The sequence below is a fragment of the Penicillium cosmopolitanum genome (genome assembly GCF_028827165.1).
Source record: "Penicillium cosmopolitanum strain IBT 29677 chromosome Unknown utg000006l:49.0-5199605.0:1.0-5204138.0, whole genome shotgun sequence".
NCBI lineage: Eukaryota > Fungi > Ascomycota > Eurotiomycetes > Eurotiales > Aspergillaceae > Penicillium > Penicillium cosmopolitanum.
Window position 1 is genome coordinate 3439649 of NW_026622676.1, and position 23632 is coordinate 3463280.

At 50.2% G+C, this 23632-nt stretch overlaps 12 protein-coding genes across 12 annotated transcripts; 8 read left to right on the plus strand and 4 right to left on the minus strand.

Annotated features, from left to right (window-relative positions):
- Window positions 1-721: 721 nt before the first annotated feature.
- On the minus strand, window positions 722-1201 carry N7509_005803 (uncharacterized protein; the record flags this gene model as incomplete). Its single annotated transcript, XM_056630440.1, has 1 exon — window positions 722-1201. The coding sequence occupies one exon, from the start codon at window positions 1199-1201 to the stop codon at window positions 722-724; it is 480 nt and encodes a 159-aa protein (XP_056489742.1).
- Window positions 1202-2036: 835 nt separating this feature from the next.
- On the plus strand, window positions 2037-2496 carry N7509_005804 (putative copper resistance protein Crd2; the record flags this gene model as incomplete). Its single annotated transcript, XM_056630441.1, has 3 exons — window positions 2037-2196; window positions 2266-2361; window positions 2426-2496. 3 exons carry the CDS (start codon window positions 2037-2039, stop codon window positions 2494-2496), a joined length of 327 nt encoding a protein of 108 aa, XP_056489743.1.
- Window positions 2497-2960: 464 nt separating this feature from the next.
- Window positions 2961-5920, minus strand: N7509_005805 (AP-2 complex subunit alpha; the record flags this gene model as incomplete). The annotated part of the gene is made up of 3 exons (XM_056630442.1): window positions 2961-3077; window positions 3144-5409; window positions 5469-5920. 3 exons carry the CDS (start codon window positions 5918-5920, stop codon window positions 2961-2963), a joined length of 2835 nt encoding a protein of 944 aa, XP_056489744.1.
- A 690-nt stretch (window positions 5921-6610) lies between these two features.
- Window positions 6611-6904, plus strand: N7509_005806 (uncharacterized protein; the record flags this gene model as incomplete). Its single annotated transcript, XM_056630443.1, has 1 exon — window positions 6611-6904. One exon carries the CDS (start codon window positions 6611-6613, stop codon window positions 6902-6904), a length of 294 nt encoding a protein of 97 aa, XP_056489745.1.
- A 276-nt stretch (window positions 6905-7180) lies between these two features.
- Window positions 7181-7627, plus strand: N7509_005807 (uncharacterized protein; the record flags this gene model as incomplete). Its single annotated transcript, XM_056630444.1, has 1 exon — window positions 7181-7627. One exon carries the CDS (start codon window positions 7181-7183, stop codon window positions 7625-7627), a length of 447 nt encoding a protein of 148 aa, XP_056489746.1.
- A 1169-nt stretch (window positions 7628-8796) lies between these two features.
- N7509_005808 (uncharacterized protein) lies at window positions 8797-9635 on the minus strand (the record flags this gene model as incomplete). Its single annotated transcript, XM_056630445.1, has 2 exons — window positions 8797-9237; window positions 9321-9635. 2 exons carry the CDS (start codon window positions 9633-9635, stop codon window positions 8797-8799), a joined length of 756 nt encoding a protein of 251 aa, XP_056489747.1.
- A 1547-nt stretch (window positions 9636-11182) lies between these two features.
- N7509_005809 (uncharacterized protein) lies at window positions 11183-11497 on the plus strand (the record flags this gene model as incomplete). The annotated part of the gene is made up of 1 exon (XM_056630446.1): window positions 11183-11497. The coding sequence occupies one exon, from the start codon at window positions 11183-11185 to the stop codon at window positions 11495-11497; it is 315 nt and encodes a 104-aa protein (XP_056489748.1).
- A 568-nt stretch (window positions 11498-12065) lies between these two features.
- On the plus strand, window positions 12066-15685 carry N7509_005810 (histone deacetylase hosB; the record flags this gene model as incomplete). Its single annotated transcript, XM_056630447.1, has 2 exons — window positions 12066-12096; window positions 12270-15685. The coding sequence occupies 2 exons, from the start codon at window positions 12066-12068 to the stop codon at window positions 15683-15685; spliced, it is 3447 nt and encodes a 1148-aa protein (XP_056489749.1).
- A 1133-nt stretch (window positions 15686-16818) lies between these two features.
- On the plus strand, window positions 16819-18633 carry N7509_005811 (cytochrome P450; the record flags this gene model as incomplete). The annotated part of the gene is made up of 3 exons (XM_056630448.1): window positions 16819-17033; window positions 17107-18058; window positions 18112-18633. 3 exons carry the CDS (start codon window positions 16819-16821, stop codon window positions 18631-18633), a joined length of 1689 nt encoding a protein of 562 aa, XP_056489750.1.
- A 600-nt stretch (window positions 18634-19233) lies between these two features.
- Window positions 19234-20079, plus strand: N7509_005812 (uncharacterized protein; the record flags this gene model as incomplete). The annotated part of the gene is made up of 1 exon (XM_056630449.1): window positions 19234-20079. The coding sequence occupies one exon, from the start codon at window positions 19234-19236 to the stop codon at window positions 20077-20079; it is 846 nt and encodes a 281-aa protein (XP_056489751.1).
- Window positions 20080-20671: 592 nt separating this feature from the next.
- N7509_005813 (BTB/POZ domain-containing protein) lies at window positions 20672-21817 on the minus strand (the record flags this gene model as incomplete). Its single annotated transcript, XM_056630450.1, has 3 exons — window positions 20672-21424; window positions 21489-21633; window positions 21708-21817. The coding sequence occupies 3 exons, from the start codon at window positions 21815-21817 to the stop codon at window positions 20672-20674; spliced, it is 1008 nt and encodes a 335-aa protein (XP_056489752.1).
- Window positions 21818-22580: 763 nt separating this feature from the next.
- N7509_005814 (AN1-type zinc finger protein) lies at window positions 22581-23510 on the plus strand (the record flags this gene model as incomplete). Its single annotated transcript, XM_056630451.1, has 1 exon — window positions 22581-23510. The coding sequence occupies one exon, from the start codon at window positions 22581-22583 to the stop codon at window positions 23508-23510; it is 930 nt and encodes a 309-aa protein (XP_056489753.1).
- Window positions 23511-23632: the final 122 nt, after the last annotated feature.

Below are 23632 nucleotides of genomic sequence, written 5' to 3' on the forward strand. Positions count from 1 at the left end.
GTGCAGTTGACAGTAACAAGTAGACGCTCCAAGGTTGTGGTAGCTGAGCAGAGTACTGGAAGGCTATGTTTCGTACGGAACAGTACGTCAGTGGATAACGAAGTCTCAAGGAACTTCATCCTCGAGAGGAGACTGAAAAATGTGGCATCGCACTCATAACCAGGCGAGATGTGGGATTAACCAAACACGTACTCGAGGCATTGGTATGTGTTGTGCATCCTCGGCTGTGTTGATTTTTGTCTCAGCTTTCACGTTGACCCAGGGACCAGGCTCCGTGGGTACCAATTACTCCACGACAGTGGTATCAGGTTAGATGATAATGGCAGGGGAGTGGCTGTAGCGGTAGTAGTGAAAATGGGAATGAATGGCTTTGCGTATTGGGCAGTGATAGTCAAATGCTCGGCGTATGTGAGTTGTTCTAGCTGGTCCAGTAATTAGCACTAGTCGGCACAGGTATAAGCTTACTGGGATTTGAGGCGTTAACCGGTGTCAGACTGTCAGTACTGGTGGAGGCATGGTGTATGAGCGAAGCTTGGAAGTGGTAATGAATGTGAGATGGGATTGACTACTAGAAATTAAGGCAGCAACGGGAAGGCGATCCTTGATGCCTGAGGCAGCACAGTGATGCCGAACAACATTGTAGGAACTTCCTCGAGATATGAAAATGAAAGTAGCAATAAAAATACAGCAATACAGCAATTTAAAATTGTTCTCCAATGTCCTAAGAAGCATCCGGGGTATCCTGAAGGCTCGCCTTAATCCGGGGGTCCGTATTCAATATTATCCCAAGGGCCTGGCGGAACTTCTCGTCCGGAACAACATCAAGGAGGTCCTTGTTTTGAGAGAGATTTTGCAACTTCTTCTCTGTTACATTCAACATAGCCGGTAGAATGTAGGCTATGAGAGCATCCGTTCCTCGGCCTTGTGAACAGTAGCACTCCCAGCCCCTGATATCGAAATATTCATTGAATTTGAGAGGATCTTGGGATATCTCCACCGCTGCATTCCCTGCTACATTCGCCACAAGCAGCCGATAGAAGCCTGAGGGTGATTCAAGCGCCTGTTTTAGAGCGGCCTTCTTTTGTCGTTGTGATCGCCAGTAGCAAATCCATTCCACACAAAGCTCGAATAATCCCCTTGCTAGCAATACTAGAATGAAGATAGCGAGGCCCCTAAAAATAGGGATAAGTAACTTGAACATCGTGTAAAGTTAGAAATCCATGATGAGACTATGGTTGGATGAAAGATCTCAGGTACGGTGCGAAAAGGAAAAAGAAAGAGAACTTGAAATCAGAATGGTGGTGGTGGTCATGACCATCGCCGCGGACAGTTTGGGCCTGGAGCAAACTGTGTTCCAAGGTTCAGAGGGCAAAAGCAAAGGTTTGGGGGGAAAGTCAACAAAGTCGTGATGTTTATGACATAACCTCACGAACCCATGGTATGGGGCATTCCCAGTCGATTGGGTCCTTGTGTTTCTACACAAGATATAGTACGGAGTCCTTTCGGCCCGAGTGCTATTGGGAAGTTCTTGAACTTTCGAGTCCCTGCATACTTGGCTGGTGGCCTCAGTTACTCTGCGGGGCTGATTGGCAATCATGCTATGCATTCTGTCGAATCACAAAGCAGCCAAAAGTCAGCAAAGGTCATCCTTGCAGGACAGGAACAGACAGGAACAAGCTCAGCCAGTGAAAGGAGGCGCATTTGCACTACCAAACCAGCAAGAGTCACATGACCCCACTTTATCTAGTGGCAATTGACCAATCAGCGATCGCCCATTGGCAATCATGCCACTCGCGGTGACGCAGACGGACGAACACCCAAGGGCTATAAGACCAAATGCTTTGCTCGAGATTATTTTCTTTCTTCATCCTCATCTTGTCTAAACAGTCTTCTCTGAAAACTTTATAACACACAAAACCACTCTTCTATCTCGTCGATTTGCAATCTTGAGCTCCAAGCTTATCCGATCTACATCTCCACCACCAACCAACCAAACAACCAACCACAAACCACCACCACCACCACCAATCTTCAAAATGGTCCACCCCGCTTCCACCTGCTGCAAGACCAACGCCGGCGCTGGCTGCGTCTGCGCCGCCCAGGCCAAGTGCTCCTGCGGCAAGGAGAGCGCTCTCCACTGCTCTTGCAACAAGTCTGCCACTGAGAACGCCACCGCCGGTCCCCGCTGCTCATGCCGTATGTCTTAACTCTTAACTTCCAAAATGAGCATTGTCAATATTGAATCAAAACTAACATAATTGACAGGCTCTCGCCCCGCTGGCCAATGCACCTGCGAGCGCTCCGTCACCGAGAACTCGCCCGTTCAGGGTGATGCTTGCGCCTGTGGCAGCCGTCCCTCTGGTAAGTCGAATATCCATCTACTCAAATTTTTTTTTCAAAAGTTCAAAACTAACAATCTTTCTAGCATCCTGCACCTGCGAGAAGGCCGAGGGTATCGAGTCTGCCCTGGAGGTTGACTTCACCACCCGCTCTTAAATTGTTCATTCCATCCTATGATTTGCTTTGATGGTTATGCATTTCCCATTTGAACACACTTTTCTGTTATAGTTCATGGGCGGCGTTGGAGAGACTGGAGACTGATTGCTTTTTTGTATACTATTCATCCCATTTGCCAACTTGAAGTTCAAGTTGCGATTGTGGTAATTGATAACGAGACATGAGATATCATTACTTTAAATTATCCTTTACGTCGGGTACGACCATAATAGGATAGCATGTGTAGAATTATCGGTGAAGATGCGGGGTAAGAATTGGAAACAATGTAGAAGTACTGACACCTCCGACAACAAACCAACCCTACCATACCGTGGCGCAGGACCTCGGTCGGATGTGGTAAAAATGAAGCGACACACACTTTGAATGTACAATCGAGAGATCCGTGAATCCTCGCTGATATTGGCTAGAATTTAAGATATACATGCATAATCATCTCCACCAGATTAATTAATCATATGAAGGTCCATCCGCAGCCGTTCCTGGGACATCTTCTGCTCCATCTGCTTGACCAATGCCTGTGGGACACCTTCCTGCGTAGCGCGTACGGTAACGCGGTACATCTATAATAACATATTAGCACGGAACTTATGCCCAGAGAGTAAATGGGTATTGGAAGGGGGACATACCGATTTCTCGTAGTTAGGCTCCAACCGCATAAGGCACCCTGTTTTACCAGCCTCGAATTGGAACACGGCACAGCCAACAATATTCTTCGCATTGGGGTCGACGCCGTCAAGGATCTTCCATCCAAATCCTTCCACAGTTCGTCGAGTGAACCCTTCCGTGGCGGTCTTGTTCTTAGCAGTCACGCCGAACGTCTTCTGGCCCTCCAGCGCGTCGCCGCCGATTTGTCGCCAGCGCTTGAAGAAGTCCTCCGCCGACAATGACGATGGCTCCATGTAGCGATGCATCAGGACAGGTAGTTGAAGAGTGTATGCCTGAAGCGCACCAGCCAGATAGGAGATTCGAATGGTAGGGGCATCGCTGAATGGCCCGTGGACGGCACAGAATAGTGTTTGCTGGGTCTGGGCGGCTGCATTGACTGTAGAGTCAGGGAGGTTCTTGGTGTCGATCTTAAGATTTGGCGTGGCTGGGTTGTCGATGGTTGTTGTCAAAGAGGTAATTGGGTAAGAGGACTTGTTAGAAATGTAGAGCTTGACAACACCCATGTGGCCACGGTACTCCGATCGCAAGCCAACCTGGATCTGTGCATCTTCGAAAAGAACGCCTTCCGATGTGTAATAAAGACGGTTGAAGCCGATATCCCAGTCTGGGGTCAGGTGAGCTGCGCTGGCCAGGTTCGGAGCAGGCAGTGCGGGTCCACTGGAGAAGTCAAGACCGGCCAAGTCACCGGAGGCGCTCGTAGCACTGGTCGGGGTTGGAGTTCCATTCGTTCCCGTTCGAGTGCCATTAACAATCGTTGTGAAGGAACGCTTAAGACCGGTCGTCTGGGCCATGAGGACCTCTTTCTTATCCGCATTGGCATCCTTTCCACCAACCACCCATGTCTTTCGTTCAGTCGTACCAGCTGTCTTTTGGTGCAGGCGCGACAACAGAATCGAGGTTCGCTCCGAGAAGGGAGGCATTTCATCGCAGACAGTTCGGATAAGATCGTCTGACGGGAGTGTTGCCAGGGACAGATATTCAAAGGCTCGCTGTTGTAACTCGGAATCGGGGGAGTGGCTGTAGAGCCGGAAGATCTGCAAGAGTTGGGGCTTGATCTCGGGGAACAAGTTAACAAACTTGACAAACGAAGATAGGATCATAGCTCGGGCGTTATCAGATCCTGTGAACATCTTGGCCTGTAGTGCTAGGAATTGTTCAATGGGACTGGACCCCGGGTTGTCTGCAATCAGATGGCCAAACTCGCCCAGGACATAACAGCCAATCTTGACCAAGCTCTCGTGGCAGTCATTCTTCATATACCCAAGAAGGGTGTGGGCCGCATACGCCTGCAATTCCTCGTTGTTTGTCACGATTTGAATAACTCGTTGCCACACTTCGTCGTTGACATGATCACCGGCCAAGGAGAGTAGCTTCAGGGTCATATCGATGTACCATTGGGCATCGGTGGCGTACTTCTCTGTAAGAATGGCAACCTTGAGTACCATTTCTTCACGAATTGCGTAGTCCGCCGTCTGTAGATAACGCAAAAGTTCGTTCACGATTGGCCCCGCGTTCGTTGTATCGCACATACTATAGAGAAGGTCCAGTCCCTTGCGGCGAACACTGATATCACGGTCTCGGAGGGAGCCCAGAATGATATTTTGGTGTTTCTTGATCGGGTCGAGGGTTTCGGCTCGGGCGGCGAAATGTGTCAGTGCATCAAGGCCGAGGTAACGGACATTAGTCTCGCGGGATTGGATGTATTTGCCCAGGCGAGAGGAGATTTGAAGCATTAGGTTGTGCTCTGAATCGAGATGAATGAGGAGGTTAATGGCTTCGAAGAGAATGGCGTTTTGGGCGTTGTTCTGTTGAACGTTCTTCGGGGTTTCCATAGCAGATGCCATCATCTGGGCAAGGGATTCGCGGATGATTTGGCGTACATGGCTATCTTCGGAAGGTGGGTAGTACTGCAACAGACGAAGCAGCTTGACCTGGATCCATGGACATGGTACCCGGTAGTAAAGGTAGTCCGGCGCGATGTCGTTGTCCACCACAATCTTCTTCAGGCGTTGCGCGGCCTTCACATAGCTGCCCTTGTATTCTTCGGGCATGTCCTGTGCCAGTGCCATAACCAACGAAGTCACCGAGAGGGTGACGCCCATGTCGGGATCGTCCATGATCGAGATAATTCGCTCGGCCCATTCTCTGCGAACGATGCCAGGGTATTTGCGGTAAAGACGGAGGAGGGTCAGGGCGGCTTTCTTCTTCACGAAGGCCTTCGATGTACTGTACAGAGTTAGACTCGTAGGTTCCTCGGCCGGGTGGGTGTATAGGGGTATACTAACGGGGAGATCAATAGCCGGTGGACTTCAGTGGCAAGCGCTTCGCCGAGCTCCCGACCACCAACATTGGCCACAGCATGTAGGGCCAAGCAATTATTCAACTCATTATGATCGAGTAAGTCCTTCCGGATACTGTTCACAACCAGGTGCAACAACTCGTGCTCCTCGTGTAGGAACAGGGTGACGGCCAGATAACCGATCTGCTTCTCGGAGTATTTGCTGGAAGAGATAAGATTCACCGCCTCGAGATGACCGAAATCGACATCGTAACCTTGTATATAAACGTATAGCAGCTTGCAGACGTATTTTTTCTTCTGGTAACCGTTGAGACTGCCGCCCTTGAACTTCTGTCGGATATTGGCCAACTCCTTATTGACGCGCTTCTCTTCTAGCTCTCGCGCTCGCGCATTTCGCAGGTCGGCGATGAACTGGACCAGTCCACGCATGGATGACATGATGAAGGTTGTGTGCAACGACGACTCGGTAATGTTTCGATCTCACGCGCAAGGGAGGTGTTGGGTCAACGGGGGTTGTCGGCTGTGGGGTTCTGAAGTTCAGGGTCTCTCATGCCACGCGGAGAACACCTCAGTGGATTGCGATCGATTACACAACCATATCCCTGATCGGTTGAAGATGAATGTGCAATGGCCAGCCAAAGACGACGGGAAGGAGGAATTAACGTTTGGAAGCAGGGCCAGGAGATGCTGATGCTTGGTCTTGGGAGTCTTGGCTTTGGCCTGAGGCCACTTCCGCTGTCGATCGCCCGCGTTCCGCTGTGGCGGTGCTGGATTATCTTTGATCCGCGGTGGCGCTGTGGCGCTATACTAGCTACTATGGTGGACTAGTATATATTTATACTAGCTAAGGTAGCAATGTAGCTGAAGGTAGGGTAGCAAGATTATAGACAGATAGATAGTTCTAAGATAGCAATTTCTGGTATTACTACTCCATTTTCCGGGATCTTGTTGAGTGTCCATAATCTCCGAGAGTATAAGGGGCATATATATAGGATCAGCCTGGAGTATAAGTTAGTGATGTTGACTTCCTTAATACCTACCTAGGCACTTTTGTCAAACTGACCACATTCCGAGCTTGCTGCCTCCTACCTATAGGCTACAGCTGGCTGTGGTGTAAGTGAAGAATAGATGGGGACAGTGGGGACAGGCGCCAACGACGGCATCAACGACGGCACCAAAGACCATCCCAACGACCATCTCAACGTCGTTGCCTACTGGCAGGTGCTTTTCTCACTTCCCACTTTGCCAGACACCAAACTTGCCCTTTACACCCACCCTCTTCGCCTTCGATTCTGCTATCCCAACTTGCTAGTGAACTTCCAACGCCGACTCAATTCGCTTGAGGATACTTTCCGAGACTCTGGTGCTTCCCCGGTCCCCAGGGGACTCAACACTGCCTCTGAAGTGGCATTGGGGCAATAGCTGATTTCTTACCTCAATACACGCTTCGAGGGATTCGAGCGGAGTATCCTTGCGCGCATGGCCCTTAACCGCCTTTCTTTCCACGACTTTCATCTCTTTTCCATCTCTGTTTCATACGAATCTCACCGATTCTGGGTCTTTAACGGCCATTTTGTCAGTTTGGTCACTGCTTCCTCTTCCTCACTCGGAGCTGTCGTCTTATTTATACTGAAACTTCTGATTTTCTCTTAGCCTTTGATCGCTTACAAACTAAGCCCGTTTCAATCATCTCTGATTATGCCGTCGCTCCAGACTCTTCCACCAGAGCTTCTTCTTGCTATAGGTGACCGACTGGAGGAAAGGGACATCTACGCTTTGCTGCTGGTCAATCGCCGATTTTCACGCGTCTTCCTGAATTACTTGTACTGTCATAACCGTATCCGCCAAGGCTCCTCTGCCCTCATCTGGGGCATGAATCATGAGAACGAAGGCGTGGTGAGGCGTGCTCTCGCTCAGAATCCCACCTGGCGCCCCGAGTCGGAGCGGGCGCGTCACTTTCGGTTTCTATTCCATCTCTGTGTTGCCCGTGGGCAACATAGGATTGTCCGCAGCATCCTGAGGCACCGGGTCTGCCGCTGCTTACAATCTTGTCTTGAAGAAACAGAGTCCCTGGCCAACGACCTTGGATATTATGATCTTGCCGACGAGATCATGCACTGCCGTTTCGCTAACAATAACGCATGATTCCTGCTCTCAAGGCCGTCTGCTTGGAAAATGAAACCGATATCTTTTCCTTATGTCAACAAATTTCGCAACAACAGTATGGTGGGTGGCCTTTCTTTTTCATGTGCAATATGCTCCCTTTGTGCGCATTCGGAGCTCAAGGTATGGTCGGATCTTCGTTTCTCTCGTCGCTTTATGGGAGGTGTTATGCCGAGGGACTGTTGGTGTAGACGGCCTAGAAACTCTGTTGAGGCTGACATGTCTCAGGCAAACAGGATGCTTTTCCTTTTGTCAAAATATTTCCTTCTGTGTCTTCTTTCTTGTTTGAGCCTGGGCCACCCACGTCTTAATCATTCCGCAGAACACCAATTAGTAGTAGATAGCACCACTAGATAGCTTCATCCGATCATCTATCTATTGCACCATCACGTTCATTCCATGGTAGCACGCGTAGCCTTCCACCATCTCCTCGTCTATCACTACGACTGTAACACGTTACCTTCCTTAGGCATTCGTGCAAAAGTATTTAGGTACTTTCTTTGTCATTTTTCCTTTCCTTCTCTCCTCATTCTAAATATCTTGTTTGACTGCTACATTCTGAGGCTTGATCATCTTCACTATCCTGAGCTGTTGCAACAACCATCTATCAATATCCCTCTACACTTCCATGCATCTCCATGCCCCTCACCTCTCAACAGAGTCCTTGACCACATGAATAATCACTGCCACAAGAGCCTCGTACCGACCAACTGTTACAATCTAGACAATCGAGCCATCTAATGGTCTCTCTTCTCGCCTGCTTTCCTTCTAGCCATTACAAACCTCTCATGCTTTCTTTTCTTGGGAGGTATTGAATACAACTAAAATGGCTATAGAAATATTGTAATTTTATCAAAAATTGTAGAAAAATACTTCCTGGTAAATATTGGTTGAAATACTAAAAGTACTAGTAGTACCAGTATGATTGTGGGGTCAGTTTTCAACCTTGGAATCCCAGTAGTACTGTTATAGCTTTAGGTTTCGGTGCCGTGGCTCTTCAACAACTTAGATTTAGGTCCAAACCTACCAGGCCACTCGAAAAAACTTGGAGTTTTTCTTTTTTCCTCCGCTCTAACCTATTTTTTATTAGGTACTTCTAAGCATCTTCTTATTATCCTCGACCTTTCCCCCAACAACGGATCTGCGTTCTTTCAAACAACCTTCGCCTCATTCTTAGGCGGCCGATCTCCAAAAATGGTAGTTCCAACTCGAACCTGGTCACTGCCAAGAGCAATCGCCCCCTCAAAATCCGAAGACATCCCCATACTAAGTTCCAACTTAGCATCCTCCCCTTCAAGACCCAACTCAGTCACAATCCGATCCCTTGCCTCACGCAACGCCACAAAATCCTCATTCTCATTCTCAGCGGTCGTAGCCCGAGACCGCGCAATCGCTCCAATAGTCATAACACCCTGAAGCTTGAGTCGGGGACACTTTTCGCGAATATATCGGGCCAGCGCGGGTGCTTGTTCCGGCGCGATGCCGGATTTATTTTCTTCGCCGGAAGTGTTGACTTGCACGTAAATGCGGAGTCGTGCATCACCAGCTTCGTCGTATTCATTTGCTCTCGTCTTGCTGGCGGAAACTTCCTCCTCGGGGCGTTCCCCCCACCCCGATCTAACAATGCAGCCTTCTTCTCCGAATCCACGCTCTCAACGGCCCAGAGGCCACGTACATCCCGCGCCAGTGTGACGCATTTATTTGACTGCAGTCCGCCGATGAAGTGCCATTTAATTGACCTTGGCAATAGCCGGGACTTTTCGAGGAGTTCTTGGAGGTAGTTTTCGCCGAAGTGCGTGTGTGCGGCGGGGGATGTGTGGAGAGCTAGGGCGTCGGAGGCGGGTTTTAGTTTTGATACGGCGATTAAGCGGACGTTTTTCTTTGCGGTGCTCTGAGCTGAGGCATTGGCGACGCGTGCTGCTACAGCGTTTAGGTTTGCTAGTAGGGTTGAAGCTCGCGCGGGGGTGGCGGTCATGTTGGGTTCTGTCATTGCAGGTTGTTCTGGGGGGTGTGGTGAATGGTTGATGGTGGTGGTAGGGGTAATGCTGTGACAGCTTTGGTGTTGAGGAGGAGCCAGATCAGTAGGTATGCCTAGTCAATTGGTGTGGCAAAATGAGTGAAGCTCCAATTGTTTGTTCATGGAACTTGAACTTTGATGGCCGCGGTGATAATATGGCTGCCTCAGGCAGCACACCGCATTCCGCGGAGATTCCCGCGTCATGTGACCTGTCACTGGCGGGAGCAGCACGTGATTCTCAGGCACCCAGGCTACAAGGCCACCAGGCACTGATTAATCCCTTGCGCCCCAACCTCCAAAGAACGTCCAATGGATCGATAATCCTCCATCGAGCCGTTTGCGTCCATGATCGACGATCCCTGCGAGCCACTCTTTCTTCCATGCGACGCTAGGAATGTATGTTCATCCCTCTAGACCGGCCTTCAGCGCCAACTGACACACCAACCCGGCGTCACCGGGTCCTGGCGGCAACCCAGACACGATCTCCATCCAATGAGACGAAGCTGTCAACCGAACCTGAACTAGCTCCCAACCCCGGGCGACTGCGGATCACCGTTCATCCCTACACCGTTGTTCGATCTGACTTACCGTTGAGTTTCGGCCTGCGATTCAGATTCAGCCTATTTTTAACCTTGCCGTAGGCGCTGAAAGCTAACAATGGGCTGACGGGCGGGCTTTTTCTTTGTTTAACGACCTTCCATTCACTAATTCTATTATTGTCTACTAGTCAATGGACTGCGTAGGACTGCCCAGGACTGCCCAGGACCGGCGAACTCCATTTTGTGGCGGCTGGGCAAAACCCGGTCCAGGGCCAGGACCAGAGAACTGCAATCCCAAACGGTGCGCGAAGATGTAACCGCCGGACGGATGGGGTAGGCCAACTACCCTAATTCTCCACTGCGAACCAGCAACGCCGAGGATTTTATCTGTCTGGGCGGCCGTAGAGGGGTATTGCGTGTCGAACTCGGCCGTTTCTGCTGTGTCTTTGACGTCAGACCGGCTTGCTTTTCCTTGTATTCACTGCCCCTCTTGGGAGTAGATCTAGAACCTGCTGCCCAGCTTCTTCTTTCACCTCCACCTTCCTCCCTCTTCCAACCTCCAACCTCCTGCTCAGCTGGCCTGACTATTTCTCTTCTTTCCTCTTCATCCACCTCCTGAACATCTCAAAATCTTCTACAACCCCCTTTTATCCTCCTTTTTCTTCTTCGTGCCGACCCACATCCGGCCCATCCGCATACTTCCCTCTCGGCACCGAAACTCCGATTCAACCGGAAGCCCGCGCAATTGAAAAAAAGGAGACCGAATAAAAGGAGAAGAAAGGCCTCATTCTGTGTTGACCACATTTGCTCCCAATTTCTGTCCTCCAGCTTGCGTGTTCAAAGTTGCGTTGCTGTCCAAGAGACAAAATTCATCATACCGCGATTGATCGGCATCAGCCAGCTCTTCTCCACTGACATCACCGCGACGATCCTCTGTGAAATCATATTTTATCGCAACTCACACCAATTACACCTCCCACCATGTGTCGCCAAAATTTTACCGTCTATGAATGGTGCCACTGCGAAGCCGATGCTGGCTACAGCGTTTGCGGTGGTGCTCGGCGCGATAGCTGCCCTGGTGTAAGCATCGAGACCGTCCACATGCACTGCTTCTGCAACTCGCATGCCTCTCGTGGCTTCAAGACCGAGAAGAAGAGTCGCAAGCAAGAAGACAAATGGCGACGCCGGTCGCAACAGTCTCAGGCCTCCTCTTCATCTGGATCTTTGGACGAGAAGTCGTCGCTCGGTCGTCGATTCTATCAATGGTATCAATGGCGGGGTTTGCTGTCGCGCTAGATGACGATCATTGTCTTCTACCTCCCTCTCCTTCTCCTTTTTTTTTCCATGACAAATTCTTTCTCTGTGTCATTCTTTGATGTTTCTTTCTTCTGTCATTTTTTCTCCTTTTTTTTTCCTTGTTGAAATATTTCCAGCTTCGGTGTTCTTGGGTGGGATAGGCGTTTCTAAGATGGAGTCAAGTTTGCGGGTTTGCGCTGGAGTTTATGGGGTTATGTTGATGTCTCATGCCTGTCGCCTCTAGAAGCTAGAGCAAGTTTTCAAATAGAAAGATCGAATCTACTATTTTCCAAGCTATGTACTATACTATAGTATACTATAGATAATCATGGTTCACATGTTCTAGTGAAACACGGCACGACTCCAAGATGAAGAATGCCCTGCGGAATGATCGACTGGCCCCTTCCCCCATTCAAGACTGACTTCCTCTTCATCCCGCAACTTCAACTCCTTTTCCCTTTCTCAAGTTTACTGCACATTGCAACATTACAACTATTACTATTATTACTTTGTTGCTTTGCTTCTCTGCTGCTATCCGGATTGCATGTTCCCCCTATGATCCTGCATGATGGAACCCTTCAACTTGCAGGATGATGCGCGTCCGCGATCTATTGATCGCTCAGGACGCCCGCGCGATCTGACCAACATAGACCACTCCCATAATGATCTGACAGACTCCTTAAACCGTCTATCACTCGTCAATGCTACCGCGACTCCTCTCCCCGCGTCACCAGCTCTCCTCTCCCCCGCGATCCCGCATCACGCTCTCCAGTGCCCTACCAGCGCACCCCTCGGCGCAGTCCCAGTTCCAACTCTCTACGCGACGAACGCCGCAAGTCCACCCCAGTCAAGTCGACGCCAGTCCTGCAGAAACGCACATCAACCGCCTCACTACGCTCTGTCTCAAACCACACAGGCCCTTCTTCCCCGCTCTTCGATTCGCGCCGCTCCTCTGCCAACTTGGCGGGGTCCCCGACCACCGCCGCGTCGCCCGCAATGTTGCCACCGCGCCTCCTTCCCCAGGGACCCACAGCAGCTTCGATCGCGGCGGAGCATTTCCAGAAAGAAGTCGATCTACACCAAATGGAGGATCTACAGTCCAAGACGGTCGTTATCGTTCATGATGCCTGCTACGGTCACCGATTCTCGCGCCCCCGAACAACTAGAAACCACCTCGCCGCTATAGTCGAGAGACCGGAGCGCATGCGTGCTTGTGTTGTTGGTATCGCTGCGGCGTATGTTCGGCTCGGCCGTCGTCATGCCGGGGGACCATATGCGCCGCATCCTCATCTGGATATACTTTCTCTGCCGCCACCATTCCAAATTCGCAAGACGGGCCGGACCCTCTTGCTTTCAGATAATGCTGTGGCTAACGTTCATGGTACGCAATGGATGTCTGATTTGAATAGTATGTGTGATGTTGCGGAGTCTCGCCTTGCCTTGACTGGAAAGGAGCTGGTTCGGCCACCCGCTGCAGGTGGAGATGGAGCGTCTGGTCAGAAACCCCCTCCTTCTCTTCATGAGGGAGACCTGTACCTCTGCTCCGAATCATTGAATGCATTCCAAGGTGCTCTGGGTGGGGTTTGTGATGGGATTGACACGGTTCTCGGTCCCGGCCCAACGACACGGGCTTTCGTCTGTATACGACCACCTGGCCACCACTGTTCATCTGATTTCCCTTCCGGCTTTTGTTGGATCAACAATGTCCATGTTGGAATATCGTATGCGGCTACACACCATGGACTCACGCATGCCGCTATCCTCGACTTCGATCTCCACCACGGCGATGGTTCACAGGAGATTGCATTCGATCATAACCACAAAGCATTGACGCCGTCACGAAACCAGTCTGCGTACGAGAAAACAGCGATTGGGTACTACAGTCTGCACGATATCAACTCTTACCCCTGCGAAGACGGCAATCCGGAGAAAGTGCGTAATGCGAGCGTGTGTGTTGATGGAGCGCATAATCAGTCTATCTGGAACGTGCATCTGCAGACCTGGGTGACCGAGGGCGAATTCTGGAATTTGTACGAAACACAATACATGACTTTGATACACAAGGCACGGGCATTCCTTCGTGCCCATACCCAGCGCCTTTCTGAAATCCCCTATGGACCGCCGCCTAAGGCGGCTATCTTCATTTCTGCGGGTTTCGATGCGAGCGAATGGGAAGGGTCGGGTATGCAGCGGCACAAAGTCAATGTACCGACAGAATTTTATGCACGATTTACTGCCGACGTTGTGCGTATGTCCGAAGAGGAAGGCCTTGGAGTTGACGGGCGTGTGATCAGTGTTCTAGAAGGAGGTTACAGTGACCGCGCCTTGAGCAGTGGTGTCCTTAGCCATATATCTGGACTAGGAAGTGCGACACATGGATTGCAGTCTGAATACGTCAAGTCTGAAAGAGCTAGCGAGGATGTTCTGTCGGCTCTCGATCAGCTTTCTATTCAAGAGGGATACGACAAGGAGTGGTGGTCTCCAAGCATGCTTAGTGAACTGGAGATGCTAAATCTGCCACCGGCCAAGGATGAAAGGGAGAAGGGCTATTGGAAGGATACTCGGTCATTTTCTGCGAAGAAAGTTTCTAACCCGCGCAAATCTTTCGGATCATCCACGGCCATTGAACCCCACCAGTTGCCTCCTCTCCCAGAAGTCGGATGGGCAACAGCAGCCCATGAGCTGTCGAAGGTCCTGATTCCGGAGAATCGACAAACGACCAGCTATCGAGCTGAAGAGCTCAACGCCGAGGCATCCCGACAGCGACGTGACCGTCAGATTGCGCTGGATGGCGGTGTCAATCCTGCAATTGTTCCACCGCCGCCTCCAGCACCCATTGATGAAAAGCGCCAGCTGCGTGTACGAAAAACCAAATCCCCGACTCCCTACTCACCCCGGCCTGCTACCCCTCGCCAACAAGCCATGCGGAAGAATCGACGTACAACAATCGATGGCAACGACCTACCCAGTCCTTCGGGAGAGTCACCATCCGCGGATGCGAGCCGTAGGAAGAGTGTCAGTGGAGTGGCGCCTATCGAGATAGGCAATCTGGAGAGCTCTGCCAATCCAACCAGGAGAGCATCATCAGCTGCATCAATGAAATCCGCCACAGGAACGGTCACCGGCCTTCGAAAATCAAACAGCACCCGACCCGCAACACCCAAACGCTCTACAAGCCCCCGCAAGGCTCCACCTGTTCCCAAGGTCCCAACTGCGTTCCTCCCATCCAAGCTGTCGGACGAGGTCCCACCTTCCGATGATGTGGAGAATCTTACATCGGGTCTAAGGAAGATAAAGCTAGTCATGCCCTCGCCAGAAGAACAAGCAGCGCGCGAAAAGAAAGCCGCTGAAGAAAGCAAGTTGTCCCGTGGAAGTCGCACCCCTAAATCTCCACGCTCTCCCCGCAAGAGCAGCAGCACCAGGACAGCACGTGGTAGAGGTGCCCGCATTGAACCTTCATCCAGCATGTCACCGCCACCTCTCCCCGTTCCAACGATCGGACTAGGCATGCAAGAAAATATCATAACGACCAGCGCAGCGGTAGTCAGTGTCGGGGCTGTCGGGGCAGGGGCTGTTGGCGTAGGGCCTGTCAGTGTAGGGGAATCGAGACCTCTTCCAGCGCGGGCAATCTCATCGCCATGGGAAGGGGCCAAAATGGAAACAGAAACAAGCATCGCAGACCCAATCTGCCCAGCCTCAAAACCAACAGAAGTTCTAACACCCTCAATGCGACCCACATCCATGCCCGCCACAGAACCAAACTCCATCCCAGCCGGTATTCCGTCACCACACACGCCTGAATCCACAATGATCCCACCAGGTTCTTCGGGTAGGAGGTCGGTCTCACATGCAAGATCCATTTCGCACGGAAGATCGGTCTCGAATACATTCTCTCCGGCAACAACGACGGCGGCACAGACGAAGCAGGGACTACCTGTTTTCACTTCAACGAGTCCTATCCCCTTTGCAACGGAGTTTTCTCAAAATCCAAATCCAAATCAGCTACAGCAGCAAGCTGCCCATAATGCTAATGCTAAAGCCAAAGCCCAGGCTCAGGCTCAGGCTTTGCAGACTTCACACCCGCACCACGATCCTAATCAGCATATCCTCAGTGATGAAGATAGTCCCCTCGGGCCACCGCCTGTTCCTTACAATTTCCAACAGAATCGGCGGTTTTATTCGCAGTGATTTCGATTGATCACCAGGGGTTTTTTCGTGGTTGTCTAATAAATCCACTTTTCTGATATTGTTGGGAGTTCTTAATTCTGGCGGGGTGTGGCCCTTTTTTCTGGTCTTTTTTTCGTGTCAATATACCCCTTATGTATGGATGGTCTGGTATGGAGTGTTATTCTGGATAATATCATTTTGTTGGATTTACAATTATATTCCATATTAGAAAGCACATGGTTCCTGCGAGGATATCCTAATATCAAGACTTGAATGATTGATTTTTCTGAGACTAGATGCCTCAGGTTACACAAGGCTGTCAGCTCACACCGCTATATCCGTACTCTTGAGCCTCAACTGGTCTTTCATCCTGCACACCTCTCTTCGTGATCGTCCCTCTCGCCCTCCGCCAGGAGATGATGTTTCACTCCTGACATCGCCGCTAGTGTCTTAATATTTCATTTTTATGAACCTAGTAAGTGTTATGCCCCGTCTCTAAAATAGAGTTACGCTGTCAGATATCGGGCCGCACTCCCCAAGGTCCACTGGGACCCCACCCCAAAGGTAAATATCACTGTGGCTATCCGTTCGCCGAACAAGTTCAGCTGCGGGGGCGGCTCAACTTGAAGCTGAAGGGGCCAAAATCCTCAACGTAAACCCCGCACACGAAATCTACCTGGACCACAAGGAGTAGCCATTGTGGGACTAGGATACTTCGTATTCTGATTGCTATCACATAGCACATCCATGCAGGTCACTAGCCCATTTCCATTTTCTCAGAAGAAGCAAAAATGGCGTGGGACGACTCCGTGTGGGACTAGTCGCTCTATGCGGGACTCGTTCGTGTTTTACTGCAGTGATGATGCGCAAACAACGCATTAGCCATGCGAGTTAAGGTGCGGGGCTCTGCCGATCAGTAAGGTGTTTGAAAATAAATGAACAATAACTGGCCGGAGGAGTCATGTTCTCTTGGGGCGAATACAAATAGGGCGATATTACAAGGGGGTCCATGCAGTAACGCCCTTCATAAATACAGACTTGAGGCACACTGCCAGTGGTTGTAGCTAGAACCTTTTCTTTCTCGTCCGCTTCTCGATGTCCTGGGAGCTACTAGTACATTACACTTCTGGCAGGACAAGCCGCTGATTTCAATCATGGCACTAACTTCTGGCAATGAAGAACTCGCTTGGACAACGAAGCTCTGTTTGCTACTTGTATCGTCTGGTGTGGGAATCCTTGCTGCGCTCATCATCGCAATTGCTCCGTATTCCTGGGCCAGCTTCCGACCGAAGAATTTCCCACCAGGTCCCAAGCCAATTCCCTTTCTAGGAAATCTAAATCTGATTCCTGCTTCAAAGTCATTTTCACTGTCAGTTACCATCTTTCGTTCCCGATGCCCGTTTGTCGCTGTCCCACGCGACTAATGATGTATTTGAATACAGCTTTCACCAGTGGACACAGAAGTACGGCCCTATAATTGGTCTCAAATTCGGGCCAGCAAACGTTGTAGTTTTGAATCATTGGAAGGATGCTCAGGAGCAAGTCGAGCCTCCCTTTGCGTTGGGTTTAATACTAACATCAACCCCGGTTAATAGGCTTCTCGAGAAGCGAAGCGCAATCTACTCATCCCGACCCCCGAACTACATTGCCAACGAGCTCATCTGCAAAAGACAAACACACATCCTCTTCACTCCCTACGGAAGCGAATTCAAAGCTCTCCGCAAATCCACCCAGGGCCTTTTCGCACCTCGTGAGCTCGCAGCTGTGCTCCCTGTTCAACAAGCAGAGGCCGCGCAGACCGCATACGATATTCTCCGCGAACCAGGCCAGTATTACGAGCACATCCAGCGATATACCACTGCAGTGATCCTAGCGTCTGTTTATGGTCAAAGAGGCGAGACTTTCGATTCCCCAAACATTCAAGCTCTCTACGATGTTCAGAATCGGTTCACGGCGCTCTTGGAGCCTGGCGCTGCCCCGCCAGTTGACGGGATTACTTTCTTGAAGCATATTCCCGAGTTCTTGGCTCCGTGGAAGCAGAGGGCGAGGAAGATAAGACGTGATCAACGCGAGATATACTTCAGACTTTACAACGGAACTAAAGAGCGGATGGGTCGAGGGATTAGGGTCGGTTGTTTCATGGAAAGGCTCATCGATGACCAGGTGAAAAACAACATGGATGACGAACACACGGCATATCTTGGTGGAGTTTTTATGGAAGCTGGATCAGATACAACGTCGTCTACGCTCTTGTCGTTTCTGCTTGGTATGGTTGAAAATCCAGTCGCACTGAAGCGCGCCCAGGAAGATGTGGATCGAGTCTGCGGCGTGGAACGTTCACCCACTTTGGATGATCTGGAAAATCTACCGTATATTGAGAGCTGCATGCATGAGGTAAGCACTTTTTTCTCTGGTTTTAGAATCTTGACACTGACTGAGAATTCTAGATTCTTCGCTGGAGGCCCGTCGCAGCAGGTGGAATTCCACACATGCTCACGCAAGAAGACTCTTATAAAGGCTATCAGTTCCCCGCAGGAACCATTTTCTTCGCTAATACCTGGGCCATTCACCACGATGAGAACGAATATGACAACCCGGGTACTTTCAATCCCGATCGTTGGCTCGGAGGAAACACATACGGAACTAAAGCCAGTATCAAGATGGCACCAAATGAACAGCGTAAAACGGCTTATGGCTGGGGCGCAGGACGAAGAATTTGCCCTGGTCAGAAACTGGCAGAGACTTCGTTGAAAATCAATATTGCAAAGCTAGTCTGGGCGTTTGATATCGAGCGAGATGTATCTGCGACTTCGCCAGACATATCTGTCGACACGGGTTATGAAGGCGGATTCTTGATTTGTCCTAAGAAATTTCCTCTCAAGATCACGGCAAGGAGTGAGGCTCATGCAGCTATCATTCAGCGTGAGTTTGAAGGGATGAAGGACTTTTATGCGCGCTTGGCTACTTAATAACAAGGTGCTCGTCTTGCTAAACGCATACAAGCATGATGACAAGTGTGATTCAACATTCGAATTCGCAATTTCATACACACTTATCTCTTGATATACTTCCTTCTGTTTAGGGTCAAATATAATGCTCTCGAATTATCTTAGGTCTCCGGGGTCCTGAGTCTCTGTGGATTAAGCATAAGTTTAAGCGGGGCAAGCACTGATGGTCTCCCAACTTGACTGGCTCTGTCCTACCTAAATGACATGAAAATAAGTCTAAAATACAGAGGAACTTTTCCAGAGCCAGTCTTTGGCTACAGATATAGATTACCTGATCCAATTGAAATGCCCACGATAAGCACTTTTCCCCGCTGCGGCCTCGGAGTTGCGCCGACCAATCAACACGCACTTTTCCCGGAGATTCCCCGCACGGCGAGGCCCGAACTTCGGTTGAAGGCGACTTCAATGCACGCGGCGAACCCCGGGAAACTAGAGAGGCTCACCTTTATCTTCCCCCTCAATTCACTTCTCTTCCTTTATTCCTTTTTTACTTACCCCTCTAATCCCCCCCCGATAAGCCCAATTGGCCCAATTCCGATCCTCGACCTTGATATCTCCACCATGGGCAACAACAGCAAGGCCGTTGGCGCCTACTATGCGCCAAAGGGCGGTCTGCCCTCGCAATCGGAGCTTCTGACCGACCGGGCTATGTTCACGGAGGCCTACACCGTTATCCCCAAGGGAACTTTCCGTGACATTGTGACATCCTTCCTGCCATTCTGGGAGCAGACCCGCCTGTGGGTCATCGCCCGACCTCTCTCCGGATTCGCCGAGACTTTCTCGCAATATATTATGGAGGTGCAACCAGGTGGTGGAAGCGATAAGGCCGAGCTCGACGCCGGTGCTGAGGGAGTCCTCTTCGTCGTCGAGGGCGAAGTCACCGTTACCGTCGCCGGAACCGAACACAAGCTCACAGAGGGCGGATATGCGTTCCTCCCACCAGCCTGCGGATGGACTCTTCGCAACAAGGGCAGCTCCACTGCCAGCTTCCACTGGATTCGCAAGGCCTACGAGGCTGTCGAGGGACTGGATGCCCCTGAGCCAATTTTCTTGAACGATAAGGATGTTACCCCCACCGAGATGCCCGATTGCAATGGTGCTTGGGCCACGACCCGATTCGTGGATCCTACTGATCTGCGCCACGATATGCACGTTACTGTTGTTACTTTCGAGCCTGGTGGCACTATCCCCTTTGCCGAGACCCACGTTATGGAGCACGGTCTCTATGTTCTGGAGGGTAAGGCTGTCTATCGCCTTAACCAGGACTGGGTTGAGGTTGAGGCAGGTGATTTCATGTGGCTGCGCGCTTTCTGCCCTCAGGCTTGCTACGCCGGTGGTCCTGGCAGATTCCGATACTTGCTATACAAGGACGTTAACCGTCACATGAAGCTTTCATCGCGCCTGTAAGAGTGTCCGGGGCTCAGCGGTGCACTGAGGGGATAGACAAATAGGGCAGTATAGGTGAATGGCGCACTATCTCTGGCATTCTCCAATGTTCTCTGCTCTTCTCGAAATAGGGAAGACAGATCGGGGCACATTAAAATCGACATTGTATGCCAAAACTACCGGCCCCAGATTCCATGGACGACCTGATCGTTCTCTGGCGAGTTGGGAAAATTTACAAATCCGCTACGAGCTGATTGACAAGATTAAACGAACGTTGCTATTCGATGTACTAAATATACCATGTTCAAATCCAATTTCAATTTAAATCTACAAATTTTGAATTTACTATTAGCAGTAGACGTGGAGGCTTCAATCGGTAGTATCAAAGTCATGCCGCCAAGGTCTGACACGCCAACTTGACCTTGAATCCGAGTTAAGATATGTATAGTACTAGTAGGACTTATGAGCGACTGGTCAAAGCTTGGTCAACAGATTCTATATAGATATCAATTTCTAGCATGATAAATGGATCGCATTCTAATACCAGACTATGTACCACCCAGATATAAGTCCCCTCGTATACTCAACCACGGGCCTATTTCGAAGCTTCCAGCTAATATCTTTTTCTTACTGCTCCGGCATCCGTAGGTCTCTTATCCGCCAGTTGCTGGAAAAGGCCCTTATCACAACATATATCGAGAAATTTCGGAAACAACTCAAACGTGAACTGAGGCACAAGCTCCATAAGCTCGCGGGTGAGAACCGGTGGTGTCGTGGAAACTCCTGCTCCTTTCCAGAACATCATCATATTTGGCACAATAAACCTGATCACTTCATCCTTGAGCTCATGGCAGGTAGTGTTGATGGCGTAGATTGCCTCAATTGTTTTGGCGAAGGACTTTGGATCTGGGTTATCCATGAATGCTTTCGTGAAGTGGGCTTTCGCTTTCACCTTGAGGTCTGGGATCTTCCACCAGCTTGCTTCGATGTACATGCGTGCGTGGAAATAGCATGGGTGGCATTGCTCAAGGAAGGTGTCATCATCGTGGAGGATATTCCCTTCAACTTCTTCCTCCATTTCTTGTTTTGGTGATAGATCCACTAACTCATTGCCGAGCTGTTCGAAATCCCCAAGGCTTTCTTTGTCTTCTGTCGCTTCAAACTCTCGTTCGGTAGACTGAATGGCCCTGGTTTTATCCGCATCAATCTTGGCCAGCTGTGCTTTCCTGAAAGCCCGGCCCCCAGAAGGGTTGTCGGGCGTAACGCTAGGCTTGCTGGGAACGGTGTAGTCGGATTTGTATAGAAATTCCAAAACCTTTTCGAATAAGATCGGTTCCCGGGTGCTAACCAGTGGCTTGGATGAGTCCTAAATGCGATTTATACATTAGTCTCTCTATACTGCCTCCCTCTGCGTAAGGATGGTACGCTACCGTTGAGTTCTCCTGGTCTTTGCACATCCTAGCCAAGTATTCTGAGCGCTGACAAACAACGACCTTGTGGGCTTCAAATTGGCGTTCGCATTTGCGGCCTTTGCAGATAATTGTGAGGTCGCTGTACTCGCATTGAAGATGCATGCTAGCTCGTTATTAGACTTTGTTTTGTGATGTAGAACAGTTATCTGATGGAGCCTGCTTGCTTGCATTACATACTTAGCAATAAGGTTATAGATCGTATCTCGACCTGCTTGTTGAGAGTCTTGAAGTGGAGCGGAATCGGACTTGGATAACTCAGGCGCCCTCTTGGATACTTTTGATGGCATCACTGATAAAGAAAATATGAGTCCCGGGCTTGCGAAAGCTCAAGCTCGAAATCAGAAAAGCAGGCACAGCTGGAGAATATTGATAAATGGGGAGATTCATTGCTCCTGTTAAATAAAAGGAGGTCTTATCTGTTTCCGAGAGAGGCACTGGCAAGTGAAACCACATGTTCTATTTGAACTTGAAGTTCTTTGAGACGGCTTTGACGGGAGTGGTGTGTACATCTTATGTGAACCTCCCCACGGGTAAGTCATCGATGAGCCCCATAATCCTTTTCGGTTTTTTTTTCTTGGATTAATTTCTTGCAGGCTTTCATTCTTCATTTTTATTTTGCTCATTACACGATGTTTGAAGTTCGCTCTTTCAGGTCGGATTATGGAACTTACTCGGGAAGTAGCATGGACAGAGTCGCCACCCGTGGTATATCTTTGACGAAGTTTGGAGCCAAGGCCAGCTCTTGGAGACAATTTGGAAATCAAGGCACACCGACCCAAATCACTAGATCTCTGCATAATTTGCCTGGTCTAAAGTCGATGGTAAGGCGTATAGTTCGGGTGGCGTAACTCCGATCGCCGACGATGAGCTAAGCCACTTCTGTGGCACTGGAAGCTTCTCCGCATTAGTCAACAGCCTTCTACTCTCTTCGCTCTTCACTCTCACGATCTCTTATTTCTCCTCTGAATTTCTAGTCGCATTCCTTTTTTGCATTCTAAGGCACCATTTTAAACACTCTCTGTTATCTGTCACGCCCACATCCCCATCAGCATGTCCAAAAACAACCACACCGGACAACCAGAGTCCTTCACCCAAATGGCCGACACAGATCTCGAATCAATCGGACGCCACTGCCAATTAGAATACTGCGGCCAACTCGATTTCCTCCCATTCCGATGTGAATCCTGCCGCAGCACCTTCTGTCTCGAGCACCGAAGCGAAACAGCCCACAAATGCTCCCACGCAGGCGAATGGGCTCGCCGGCGCAATGGCAACAACACTACCCAACAAGAGAACCGCACGGCACCCGAGAAACCCAACATCTACAACACCGATCAATGCGCGCACGTCGCTTGCAAAACCCTCATTAATACCCTCAAAGACCCCGCCGTCCGTTGTCCCAACTGCAACCGCCAATATTGCCTCAAACACCGCCTGCGCGAAGAACACGATTGCGCCAAGCTTACCCCGCTGGGCGCACGCCAAGGCAACAATGCCTCGCCGCAGGATACGATCAAGTCGATGTTCGCGAAGGTGCGCGGTTGGGGAAAAGAGAAACAAACCGCCACTGCCAATCTCATTCCCAAGCCTAAGGTTAAGCCGAATAGCCCTGCCGCGCGTATCGCGAGCGTGAATGCGATGAAGCGCTCCGCTAAGGGAGAGGCCAATGTTCCGGCTGATAGAAGGATATACTTGCATACGGTTGGAACGGCAGATACACAGGCTACGGAGCCACCGGCTGGAGATTTCTACTTCGATTCTAAGTGGAAGGTTGGGCGGGTGCTGGACGATGCGGCGCGGAGACTGGCTGTGGTGAATAAGAATAATCAGGTTGGAGGGGAGGAGGCGCGGCTGCGGATCTTCCATGTGGAATCTGGGGACTTTTTGGAGTTCTCGGAAACCATTGGAGATGGGAAGATCAAGTCGGGTGATACGATTGTGCTGCTTCGCGGTGCTGGAGTGGTGCTGGCCAATTCATGATACACCTACAGCTATATCTGCATTAGCATTAGCATTTGCATCTTTCTTCGATTCTAGCTTTTGGAGCCATTTAGATACCTTGAAGCGTTTCTGTCATCAATGATACCTAATGGAATACAGTA